Source organism: Athene cunicularia (assembly GCF_003259725.1).
Source record: "Athene cunicularia isolate RWA chromosome 2 unlocalized genomic scaffold, athCun1 chr2_part1, whole genome shotgun sequence".
In the NCBI taxonomy this organism is placed as follows: domain Eukaryota; kingdom Metazoa; phylum Chordata; class Aves; order Strigiformes; family Strigidae; genus Athene; species Athene cunicularia.
The window spans coordinates 130,699,110-130,713,271 of record NW_020799095.1 but is presented as its reverse complement, the minus strand read 5'-3'; the positions used below and the strand labels follow the sequence as shown (position 1 = coordinate 130,713,271).

Sequence of the window (14,162 nt, the reverse complement as noted above, 5' to 3'; positions counted from 1 at the left end):
GTTCAGTGCAGGTTCTTCCAATTCTCAGAACACCACTTCCACAGATCATAAAATAAACCCAGATGCAGAAAAACTGACTGCCAACTAAAAAGCAAAATGTGAACGTCCTGAAAGAGAGCTGTAGTAAATGTATAAAATTTTAAGCCAAAAGGAGAAGAAAACATTCATACCAACTTCCTCTTTAAATAAATTCAAGCTGGAATTAAAATACTATATTGCATGCCTGACAGGAAAAGCTAATGTATTTAATTACAACTGATTTAAATTGAAATCCAAGTAGAAGTTTCATTCTAAAGCAACTTCAAAACAGATATACTTGTCAAATATATTCTAATAAAATTTTGTTTTGAAAGTCTGCTGAGAAAAAGAAGAATGTCTAAGCGGTTAAAAAACCCCCAGTTAACTCAGATGATCTGTAATAGCTGCATCACTTATTCTTATCTTAACAGCTTTTCAGGAATCCCACCAAATTTCCTATCCAAATATATATGTATCCAATTTTGCTATCGAAATTATCAAAGGGTGATGGCAATATGATTTCAGTCGCCAATGGGAGGGAAAAGGAAAGCCAATTCTTCCGTGGCCGTTTTTGCTGTGTTAGCTTAACTTGCGAATTGACCAGAAGTCCTTTGGTGATTAATGCCATTTTGTCTTTCTTGAAAGTCAGTGGCCCTACATTGTTTTGTGAGAAAGAACTTCATGGGCAACTTGCCCAGCATCAAGGCCCAACTAGAAGGTTATACACATTTTTCCAAGGCTAAGAATGCAAAAGAAAAATTGTCTTTGGAATTATATTACTTAAAAAAAAAAAAAAAAAAAAAAAAAAAAAAAAAAAAGTTGTTAAAAGACAGGAAAGAACCAGGTGATCTTATAAATGAATAACAGATACTGTGCTTAAATTTTTATCTGTACTTCTGTCACTCCTTGTGGTTTTATCATTAATTTGGTTAGAACTGCTTTTCCTGCCCTCTACTTTTCAATGATAAACTGGAATTTATTCTTAATCACATCTTTTCCCTGCACGCACTCCTCCAGAGTGAGCTTACTTGCTCTCTTGGTCTTTCATCAATACATCACTTACAAAGCTGAGTCTGCGTGCCATCCTCACGTAGATTCTTTTGCTATAGCTTGTCTCACTTTAAGAGAAATCTCTGAAAAAAATCTCATCTGCCCTTTTTTTGAAAATTAAACCAGCAATAGTTCAAGTTTTGTCTATTATTCTATATCACTTTTAGGAACTCATCTCTCAATTCAGATAGGAATCTTATCTTAGGAACCACAAAACTATGCGTGCATTTCATAAAAATTGGGATTGTTTTTGCATGAATTAGATATAAAGGACTTTAAAGTGAAAATAAATAAATGTGTGGGCAATCAGGCATCTTCTAGCAGAAATGCTTCTAAATCCACAAAATGACTTTTGAAAGCTTGTTCTTGGCCATCAGACCTTAGTCTTGTCAGTTTGAAAAGAGGACTCTGACTTCTAAACAGTCTATAAAAATTTAGTTTTAAATCACCTGCATGAATTTTTAAGTATAAAGTATATTAATACTAAAATTAGAATTTCAAATTTTTACACATTACAGATTTTAAAACCCTATTTTATATTTGAAAATTTTAAAATTTAAGGGAGCACAGAAGTGCATGCATGCCTTATCTTTCAACCATGTTTAACTAGAGGGCAGGGCTTTGCGTGTGCTATCATGCAATACACAATAAGGGAGACTAAGTTGAACTATCTCATTCTCAAAATTCATCTGGTTTTAGTTACAGAAGTGCAGAAACCAGTTCAGTACCAATAGGAAAAGTTCTACTTTATCCTCCTCTACCTTAGAAACATCTAAGCTGGTTTTACTCAAGCTTTGTAAAAATGCAAACACAAGAAGTTTAAAAAAATCAAAACAAAACACAGAAAAAACAAAACCAAAACTTCCCATTGCTTGAAGACTGAGAAGCTGAAGCCCTCAGGAGTTATTTTATGGGCATACAGTAGGCCACTCAGAAGAGCTTATAATGGAAATTAGACAGTAACTACAGTGTAACAATAATAGTAATATGCATTTCAAATCCATCATCCAAAACTCCATGGAAATGTGGTTGTAATGTGAAGCAAAAACAATACAAAATTATTTGATTCAGATATACTGTGAATGATATCTGCAGTGTTTGTGCTATGTAATTCTACAAGAGAATAAGTTAAAAAAAATTCCTACCTACTGGCCATGTTCCATTCAAGTGCTGGATTTTGAGAATTTCTTTCATTCTCTGTCAAAACCCCTCCTTTTCCATTTTCCTTCTCGGGTTTCAACTGATTCCAATGAGCAGTACCAATGTTTATAGATTGAAGATCTATTTGATATTGTCTGTCTTCAACCTCTGATCCAGGGTCTCGAAGTATTCCTAGATTCAGTGCTCTCCTGTAATGCCAAAGGAAAAAAACCCAAAAAATCAGCAACAAAGGTCAAAATCAGACCAATTCAGTATTCATTAAGATACAAAACTAAGAAAATTAAGGTATCAATTTTGCCATTCTTGATTACAGCTAAGCATTATGTTAAGTTCAGACCTTCAGAAGTATCCAGCTGCCTCTTTCCTATGGAATTCAATGAGAAATAAGCAAATAAATATATTCCAAATATTAGCCAGATCCACCAAAGGTGATGTGAGATCGATCCATTGACCTCAGTGCACTTTCTATCAGGTCCATATGAGCAGCCTTATGGGGATGCAGGACTAATTCATAGCTATTCAACAGATATAGGATGTCACATGGAAGTCCTCCAAAAGAACAGCTATGTATCAATATTACGAACAACTTTATTGTGAGGCGATTGTCCCATTGTTCAAATATATCAAATAATAAAAATTTTAACAAAATTTTATAACAAAAATTATGATGGGAAAACAAAAGATGATGGAAAAACAGTATTTTTAACATGGAATTTCAGTATAATGCTTTTTTACTAATTTTGACAAGTGAGAAAAAGCATTTTTGAGTGAACCACATTATTTGTGGATTCTTCTAAATTCTGCTGCATTAGATTTTATGAAGTATTTCAATCTTTGGCTGATCTTGAGAAACAGTCACACCCAACTTCAACAAAACATTCAAGAGCTATTGGATGAGTGGAGGCTACTGAGACCATGCGGATTATCCAGTGACCAGTATCAGATGAGTCTCCTACTACCATTTGTCTTCTTCCAGTGAGCATTAGTAAATCTTCCCAAAAAATTATCTTGCCCTTTCTACACTGGGAATGATACAGCTTTGTGTGCGCTACTCATTTGATGTTATAATAAAAATGCACAACTGAACTTATTACTGTTTTTCAAAACAAGCCAGTATACAGAAAAAGGGGATCTTAACCTTTTTTTTGCTTTGAATCTATGATCACATAAAATTGTAGTCTATTTTTATCGATTGGATATATCTGAATTGAAGTTTAAGTTTCTTAACTGCATATGCCATCCAACTTACTGTTCTATTCTACACTGTCGGTTTATGCCAGTCATTATTTAGTATATAACAGCTGTCTCCACAGAAAACTTAATACTGCAATTTGTTTAATCATTTATGCTAACAATCTAAATATAAATAAGGATTAAAGCAGCACATCTCAACCTTTGATGCAAGCACTACATGTAATCTGTAAGTATAGGCATGCATCCTGTAGGTATGCAACCTATTTCAAAGTGCAATCCCAATGCTGCCCAAATCCAAACACAGTTGAAACTGCTAATACCATTGCCATTGTCACCAATGGAGTATGTTAGCAATTAAGAAAACTAAGTAATTAATCACGTCTACCCACAGAGGCATGTAAATGGCAGGAAAGCTGTTTTGATCAAGTCATTCCTGGTGAGACAGTGTGGCAGCATTGTTCAGTAGCCCTATAACTTTCATAAATGCTTAGCAGGAATACACTGAAAATCTGTTATGTCAGTAGTGGTATTTCAAAATTAAATGTGGTTTCTTAGAACTCAAGAATGTGTTTGTCAACTTTCCACATAGAGAAATCTAACCACAACAACTGTGTCTTTTATTATTCCTTCTAGGCGTTATTTCATCAATATGAACACATTTCTGGGTTTTCGGTTTGTTGGGTTTTTTTTTGTTGTTTTTGGGTTTTTTTTTTTTAAACCCATGGTAGATTACTGTATGACCCAGTGTCTATTTAGATACTTTTGTCTAATCCAAGTAAATATTGGAATATGTTTTGTGAAATAGTATTAAAGCACCAAATTACATATTTTATGAAATCCACTTAAGTATATAAAATACAGAATATGATACTAATTTCACCTGCATAATGAATTCTTCTCTCCTGTAGTTCACAGTAAAGAGTATTTTTCATTCATTCTTTTTTGAGCAGCTTTACAACTTGCAATAAGCTGCACCTAGTGCTATATTCCTTAGCCTCATTCAGCACAACCATGGCCTTGTGAACCAAATTCCTAGAGCAAGATGTGGCTGCATGCACCCATCTGAAACTCTTCGTTGTGACAATGGCTTTCTTCCCCTCGTAAATGTACTTATTTAAACGTAAGACTCTATGAAATCACTCTTTGGCATACATTTTCAGGTGCTGCAAAATACACAGAGATACTACTCAGACATAAGGTACTAGTGTATTTTATATGTACATAGCTATATTACATATATAGTACCAGTGTATTATATATGTACATTGCATTGATGGTGTAAGATTTGTCCACTGGATCTTTATTTATTTGATCCAATTAATTCTGTAAAATCTCAAGGACTAGATAATGTTTGTACTGTTTTGGGATATCACAGCCTAACACTTTCATACTGATATAAAAATTGCATTTTCAGTCTGTTCCTACTATTAACAATCTCTTAGATACGAAACTCTTCTTCTGATCCTTTAGACACACCTCTGAAATTCAAGCAAACAAATTGTGTTTCTATAGATTACCCATTTCAAGAAACACATATTTTACACATACATGTAAAATACAAGGATTAGTTATTTATTTCTTCCTTGATGTTTCAAGTAAGCTAATTATTGCTTTCCGAAAATACATCCTGCCAGTTTTATACAAGGATCAAAATATAGCCTTTTCCCTTATATACATACAGACATTTACATAAGCACTTATTTCTGGTTTTCCATATCAACTATTTTTCTGACTATGTGCCCAATTTATTAGTTGTATACTTCCTAGAAGGATGAGAAGTAAACTGCAGCAGAATTGGCCTAATCTTAGGTATACATGCTATGTATGAACACTGCAGCCTTTTTGATTCAGCAGCTTTTCTTTCAAATCCTTGCAGCAAATAAAATCAAGGACACAGAGTAAGCCAAATTCATGACTTCTCTAAACGCTGTTTTACCAACTGAAATGTACTGTAGGGGTTATGATTTTAATTGCTTTCCCCTTCTGAAAACAACTTCACTATCACATCTGAACCTTTCAGCAGGTGGTATAGAATACAACAGTTGGTCAATAATACAGTAAGATTGTAAGTAACGAAAGACGACCATGAGCATGTAACAGGAAACACAGCTTTAATGTTTTTCTTTTTTAAATCGATTTAGTCTGGGTCAGGCTTTTTGTATGTTTATATAAGAAACAGCTCATGTTGAACCAGTTACTACATGCTGCTGAATAGGCATAATTCTGAGACCTACTGTAAAGAAGTTAAATCTATTCCCTTATAGCTCATCTGAGATCTACAAAAAAGTTAAACAAGCTAGGAAAATGGCTTTTAAAGACTATACATTATGTAATGATTAAGAAATACTCACGGAATTTACACACAGCAGCTAATTTTTGTTAGCATTTACTAGATCTCAGTGTGCACTGATTTCCACTTCCAGGTACAGAGATAACTTATCTATCCAAATTTAAATTATTAAACTGTCATGTCTGGTGATAAAAGATTTTCCTTATTCTAATTTTAAAAGGAAAGAGACAGTAAGCTTGGAACAATACATACCCTCTACTTTATAGGAGTAAACCCAGGGGCACCTTGTTGGACCCAAAGATAGATGCTATACAAGAGGACCACTTCATTTTCTGCTTAAGCTTGTGGAATCCCCAGCCTAAAGGTTGTCTGAAAGCCCATCACCTATGAATGAGATGTGACTGATCTAGTGTAGAAATCACAGCAATATTTATCACTGACCTAATGTTCCTAACTGCTTTTTTCCCAATTCCATCCAATAAAGTTTCCTAACTTATTCTCATCGACAAGGCTATCAAATGTGTTATACCAAACAGAGGAAACTGAAACAACTGTTTCTGAGGGAAGCTATGGACAACAGTTCCATTTAGACTGAGATGCTACAGATGTTAAAAAGGGCATAGAATGAAAATACGGTAAACCTAGAACATCAATGATATGAATACTGGCCTTTGAAAATGCTAAGCTTCTATCAGGAAAACACAAGACAGGAATTGTCTTTCCAAAGAAAGGAAACTTTTTTTCCCCCCTTAAGTTACAGACAGTATCTATCTATCTATCTATCTATCTATCTATCTATCTATCTATCTATCTATCTATCTATCTATCACTTGAGCCACTGGGAGAGAAACAGAACTTCCCCAACATCACAGAACATACATAGACATGATCTTAGAACAGCAATAAAAGAATCCTGTAGCATGACAGTTCATGATGAAAGACTTCAATCTGCCTAAATTTAGAGATTAAAAACATGTATTTGTGAGGAAGACAGAAAGCATAACAAGAAGGTAAGGAGAAAAAGAAGTAGAGCATAGGAATGGACAGGAGGGAGAAGAAAGATGGTATCAGGGCACTAATGCTGAAATTAAAGAAAAGCATCAGGTAAAATTCTATTATTGCAACAAGCAAGGAGGAAATATCCTTAGGTGAGAAAGGAAGGCCCTGCCACCTGTCCTTAGGGAGATTTATTTGTGGTTTAACAAACACAGCGTTTTATGACTGCCAGGATGTTGGAAATGGTTTGTTTTAGTCTGTGTCAGTAGAGCAGGCTCTCAAATGCTGTCAGTAGTAAACTCCAATTCCCACTGTTTCTGCCTCTTTTCCCCAGGAACTATGTCACATATGACTGGCTTTGCTGGCAGCTGATCTTTCTGCCCTCTCTAGCTCAGCCTCAGAACAACTCAACTATGCCTCACCTCCAGACTTGGTGACAGCATACTCTGGACTGGATACCAGCAAATTTTTATTGAATACAAACATAAACTGAGTACAGTAAGGCTCCTTTGTTTAATGCTTTACTGATTAGCAAGCGATACTATTTTGTTTACATGTCTATACTCACATCACTTTTCAATTTAACATTTATTTAATCTTCACAGGAATCTGTTTAGCAATGAAAACTACACTGCCCCTGATTAGCTCGTGTTGTGTTCTGTACAGCCAGACACATCAGCATTATCTACAGAAGACACTACACAGTGGGTGTCCTGTAAGTCAAAGTGGTTACGGTACCTGGGTTCATCTTCAGATGTGGAAGACCCTTATAAAAAGAAACATTAGTGCTAGCTCCATGAGCAAAATAAAAATGATTGACCACTTCTAAATATTTACATAGTGGAAAAATACATTACATCACAAATGTAAAGGAAGAAATTATTCACTAAATTTTAACTGAATATGTTCTGTAGTCATCAACTGTCATACTGCTAACCATAATGATTTGCAAGCATATAATGATTTATAGCTTTTGTGAATAGACATGAATCAACTTAGAGGTAGATTATTTGTGTAATTAGTAGGTTGAAAAAAAAAGATAAGCAGTGACTGAAACATATACAAAAATTTCTTCTGATTGTGCTGGACTGCTTCAAGCAATTGATACAGTGAAGCAAAAGTACAAGTATAACAGGTAATTTTCCTCTATTTTAAACTAATGTTGGATAAATGTCTGACTTGTGTCTCTTGGGCACTGGTTCCCTTTTTTGCTATGCATACCTACAGATGAGTATCATGGCAAAGAAAGGTCCTGGTATAAGTGTAAGTAAAGCTAAAGAGTATGAGTAACCAAGTAGCTACGAAGATCTTTAAGTAACACAAGGATAAGCATATTGGAGAAATTATGGAACTTGGTACTTGCAAGTCATTAAAAAAAAAGATGATTCAGCTATGGATTAGTGTGTGCTAAGACACATTCAAAACATGAATGTTAAAGTGGCTGGTGGAAAAAACCTAAAAGACAATTGGATGTACAGAACAAATCATCTATGTTCACGATCATCCAGAACAGATCATCAGTTAAAAGAGTACTAAGATTTAGTTGAGTGCCATTACATGTCTTCGATTCTCCTCGGTGTCACAGTCTGGAATACATGTTAGATACACGTTTAGAAAATTAGCCTTGAAACAGAGCTTGATGTACCGCTATTTGAATACACTCAGCTTCTAGACACTTTAAGTTCAGCACAGAATCTACTACCACGATGATCTCAATTCCTGGCAAACACAATGACGCTAAGGGAAGGTATTCAGTATCTTCAGCAAAACCATCAAACTATCTGTAACTGTTTCTCTTAAATATGTCCAAGCCAGGTATTAAAGAGTGACATTTGAAACAAATGTAGATGGGACAGATAGAAACACAGACTTATGCCCTCTCTCTGCTTCTAGACTTTCCCAGTTGTGCAGCAATAACTCCTCTATGGAAAATAATAATAGCAATAATCAAACTACTTTTTTTCCAAAAAATCTTATCAATATATGGTATTTTCTTTTTACTAATACTTCTCAGCACAGCTTTTTCTTGCCAAGCTGAAGTAGACCGGTCTTTCCTTACAATTCCTTTGTAAACTTTCTTAAAAATAGACAATACAGACAAAAATCTCAGTTCTTAAACAGACTGCTCAGAGATGAAAGACTGTAAAATAACAATCACTTTTCTTTTGGCTAACTACTTTGTGTCCTTTACTTGACCAGCTTCATCAGCTGCAACTATTAAGTCATAGAGATACTTATTTTCATCCAAAACTGGTTAAAAAGGACTGATTTTCATTAAGCCATCATAATGGAAGAGAGAGGAGATTTGATTTTTAATTTATAGAAGAAATCTGGAGAACTGAATTCAGTGGTTTGTGCCTATTTTTCACATGTGGCTGATACCCTCTCAAAAGGAATAGAAGATGCTTTCTCAGATAGAGCTTGAGGTGACAAGCCTAACATGAACACACAGAAGACCTAGGTCTGACAGATCTCCATATGTTAGGCACAAGAAAGTTTGGCATTAGGGAGACTGCTTGGGCAGGTCTCTCTGCAAGGCTTGAATGTGCAAAAGGAAAACAGGAGAGGCAGATTTCATTTCTATTCTCTCTAAACTCACTTATTATATGACTCTAAGCAACAACATTAACCTCTTCAACAGTTTAGTCATACATGTGGGCCTAATGCCAAAATGATGTTGTGAATATAATTAATTACAGAGAAAACATTTTTGAGATCATCTGATATACAGTGCTTTAAGAACGCAAATACATAAAAGCATGTATAAAAATTAACTACTGCATTTTTTTTACCAAGATACTATTTATGTATACTATTTATGTAACTACTGAAATATTTTTGTTTTGAAACCCAGGAGGTACAAATTCAGAGGAAAAAATAACAACTCCCCCTCATGTTCACTAATTACAGTGGTGGTGCCAGGTGGGTGCTACTATAATTCCATTTGCTAACCATTTAGGAAGGTCAGATTTTAGTGAAGTGGAGCACACCAAGGTCAGGATTGGTAGCAGTGCATTGATCATTTAAAAGCTACTAAACACATGAAAGGAATTACAGTGGATCACACATCAAACATTTTGGTCCTGTGTTTCCTTCCTCTAGTCCTACGGGCAGGAAATGCTCTACATATCCTGTGAGGTGACCAGACATTTAAAAGTAGCCCCTTGTTCCAAGGACTCTGGTACAGTAATTGCGTGCAAAGAAGCTGAAGAACTTCTGCAGTGCAGTTGTCTTCTAGAGTTGTATCTGGAACACAGTATGAATGATCCTATGACAATAAGGTATGGTATGGTAAACTATAAAGTAATTTCAGTCTCTCAAAAAAAAAGGCGTAAAATGAAACAAAGCTGCAGTTTGCAGCTGTGCATTTAGATGTCATCTGTTTAATTATTTTGTAATTTTATTGTTTAAATTCCTCAGTAAAAATAACATCATGAACAAGCCTGAACTTTTAAAGATCAGTTTTTCATTTTTATACTGTTTAATGTTTAGACAGTTTGAGGAATCTCGTTGTAGTTTTGAAGCATTCACCAAAATTCAGGGAGCATAGTATAAATATACAGTTGACAGACTGTATAAATGATAAGTATGCACAATTCTAAGGGAAGGTCTGTATGATATTTTTGGATGCCAAATGTTTCTAGAAAAAACAAGTGGAATAGAGTTTCTCTAAATAGTCAAGTGAGGAGAGAGCTTGAAAACTTTAAGTGGGTGGAGTGGAAGTCTGGGATGAGGGTTAGCAAAAAAGCCAAAATACAGTCTAATCCAAAGACTTTTATGATTTTGTTTAATGGTAGAAATAATTTTATCTCAAAACATAATGCTGTTTGGCAGTAATAGGATTTTCATTTTTGATTTTTCAATAATTTCATGTGTACTTGGTTTACCACATAGCTAAAGTAAATAATCTTGTGATTTTCCCACTGCTTTCACCTGTATTTTACTTTGTTTTCATTGATTCACCTAGTTTAGTGGCACAATACCTCAGTCTTTTCAGATGTTCTATAAACTCACCTGGAAATACTGAGGTTGAGTTTCACTGAACACAGTCTTCATATCTGATGCACAGAATTTCTTTAAATGGTGCAGTACAACCTGGTATGATGGTACAAGCTAGAGGACGTACTGTCCACAGTGTGTTTGATAAGCTGACATGGGACAGGATTTCTTCTCACTGTTGAGTCAGTGTATCGAACTCACACCTGGACATCAATCAGATTCTACACAAAGTAGTATAGAATGTTAGAAATAAATATCAGCTTTTCCTTTATATTAAAATGTGTACTAATGCATATTCTCAGCACATGTATATTGTAACAGATGATGTCTATAGCACAGATAATACAAGAAACTACTCTAAACCAGTCAAATCACATTTATCTTTGGGATGGATTCAATTAATTTCTCAAGACGCCACTTGCATTTTCTTTTTATTTTTTGCAGGATAGTATTCATAATGGCAAGCTGGAACTATTTTTAAAATACTATATATGATAGTGTAAAATATGTCAATAACAAAGTCTTAAAAATCAGCTCCTTTAGTTGTTCTTCTCAGAAGTCCTCACACTGCTTTTTCCATTAAATATCACTAAGAAACTGTCCTGGTAGAAAGTTCACTCAGTTTTCATTATGAAATGTATTACCTTTCATGTTAAAACCAGTATTTTGTTTTCCTTAAAAGTTCATTAAACTATTGTTAACAGCACTTCCAAATTCAGTATGCCTAACAAGATATATTGAAGAGGAGTTTACTTCTAAATACATTTGTTACGGAACTGTAGCCAGTTAGCCACTGCTAGTCTGTTGATAGGTTCTGGCTTCTCCATTTCTAAAGTGAAATACTGTTCTGGTTCAGCTAGGATAAGGTTAAGTTTTCCCCCAGCAGAGAGGGGGAAGGGATCTCCAGCTGGGTTATTCATACCATGCTGATGTCAGGTCCCGGTGAGGGAGCACAGGAACTTTTCCTTTGTGGCTCTGGTGGCAGGGAGCATGTGAGCGAGCTGTCTGTAACCATTGCGGTATTCCTCTGTATATCTTTTGTCTTGTTTACTGTTATTGACGTTTATTGTTGCTATCATTGCTACCGTTGTTGTTCAGATTGTTTATCACACTGTTGTATTAAATTTCCTCTTATTTTAACCCGGGGTTTGTGCCTCACTGCCAGCCTGACTGGCTGAGGGTGGGGGAGGGGCAACGGCAATGCGGTCTCTGGTCCTGGCAGGGCCTAAACCACCACAAATACATATTGTATGATCCTAATATTTAGATTTATTTAGATTTACCAGTATCAAAAGTAATATTCAAGTTGCCGCAGGAAAGTACCAAGAGAATATTTATGGAAAGATGGCCCTTTAACATAGGGTCAAACTCAGACTGTTGAACTGATACTTTTGCAGCAAAGATGGAAAATTAAGAGATGTCAAGACAACTTTAGAAAAGGAAGTAAAAATCACCTAAACATTGCAAAAAACAAGTGAGTTCAATTACCCAGTTAAGAAGCTTTTAAATTTCCTGTTGAAAACACAATTGGCCTACCTGAGAAATCCAGATTTGCCCTAATGTTGATTTTTTTTCATGATTAAAAGAGTATTTTTAGATATTCATTCTTTTCCCACTTTCCTCCTAATTTACATTGCATATCAACTGGTTTCTCAAGATACTGCTGCATATGTGAATGTCAATTTCCTTTGATAATTGCCAGTCTCCTCTTCAGATGTGACACACATCTGCATAATTGCATCTGCTGTATTATATTTTCAGGCAAGGAATTTGGTGTACTCCCACTCCTCCCAGTTTTTAAAATATATTATACCTCCCTAAAATTAATTTTCATGAAAATTCATCTTGAATATTTGTACCTGTAAGTCTGGACTTTTTTCTTTGTGATTTAAATTCAACTTTACTTTTCTTCAGCTATGTCCTATATAATGAGTAAGCCCTAAGTTCAGAGAGATCAATGTAAAATTGTCATTGCTCACAAAATATCAAGGTTCTACCACTTTCAGTTTCCTGAGAGAATGACAGTTTTGAGTTCACAGGCCTGTGGGCATTAACTCTTGCTACACAGACAGAAGCTAACCAACAGGCCAGACCTCAGTTATATAGAAATGCTTAGTGTAAAGGCAAGCATACTCATTTTAACTCTTGAAGGAATGAAGAGCTGAAAGGCAATTGTTCAAACTGATGTTTCTCCTTGTCTTCTTTTTATAAAATATTAGGACTTGAACAATCAAGGTGGCATTATCAAAAGACAGGACAAAATGCAATTTATCTGGTGAGTTTTCTTCTTTCTTTGCTTAGAGAATTCTTCTTGAGCATCATGAAGTACAGAGTGCCCTCAACCTCTCTTGTCTTCATTATTCCTTATTGGATTTTTATAGGTTTCTTGACAACTGCTTGAGAAACAGATAAAGCATATCCAAACCTTCCAGATTTCCTAAGATGTTATAGGGTTTTTTCCCCTCTCAGAAAAAGCTTTTGAACATCCATCTCTCCATTATGAAAGTAAACTATCCTTCTGCACAAAACACTTCCACAGCAGCATTTTCCAGTTTGTTCTGCCTTTGCAGGAGGACTGAAGCAGAGGAAGTGCTCCACTACAGCTTATTTTGTTTGTGGAGATTATAATACAGCCTTTGACAGTATTTCACCATTTTTTTTAGAGATTTAACGTAAAGCTTTTAGGTATGTTATTACTAGAGACCTCATCTCCTCTTTACTATATTGTTTCTATTCTTTCACAAAGTATGACTCACGGAATCACACCTAGACATCAAGCACATTCTCTTTGACTTACAATCATGAGAGAAAGTTTTCAAGAGCTAAGAACTTTGACAAAGGGTGCAAACTTCCACAGAGAAATCTACAAAGGTTTTCTAAAAGAAACAAGAGACTAAAGCTATTGAGAAGTATTTTGCACATCTCTGAAAGGACTAATTTTTTTCCAAGCATCTTTAATTAATTTAGTGAAACATCAGATCATGTGGCAAAGATCTGCTTGAAAGGTCAGTTTACAAATGAAATTCTGATACATAGATTCTTGCCCTAAAATCTGTACCAAAACTACAAGCCACACATTTTGAGTCCCATTCTTACAGTTAATTGTAAAGCCACTAATCACTCCATGTTATTAAATACAATTACTGCAACTTAAATTTACAAATAATTATTTCAGATTGAAGTGACTGTAGATTTCTATTTCTTCTATGATGAAAAAATAAATTGGTAGCTTTTGTTTTAAAAGCATACTACCTCTAAATCTTAAGCTGTGATACCAATATATTGAACATTTTGAAAGCAAATTTTTACATGAGTACAGACACACCACTTTAAAGGTTTACTTATGTAAAGGTTTTTTAACATGTTTAGAATATGCTTTAAAAGATGAAAACTAAACCAAACAAAACCTATTAGGAACTGACCTCAAAATTCATCTTTAGAACAAAAGTGCAAA

At 34.8% G+C, this 14,162-nt stretch overlaps 1 protein-coding gene across 1 annotated transcript in view; it reads right to left on the bottom strand.

The window, feature by feature from the left end:
• Nucleotides 1–14,162, bottom strand: part of VPS13B (vacuolar protein sorting 13 homolog B) — a 477,299-nt gene that overhangs the window by 166,530 nt on the left and 296,607 nt on the right. Inside the window, 1 exon segment of the mRNA XM_026841594.1 lies at nt 2,214–2,417. Coding sequence (XP_026697395.1) covers nt 2,214–2,417 — 204 coding nt within the window.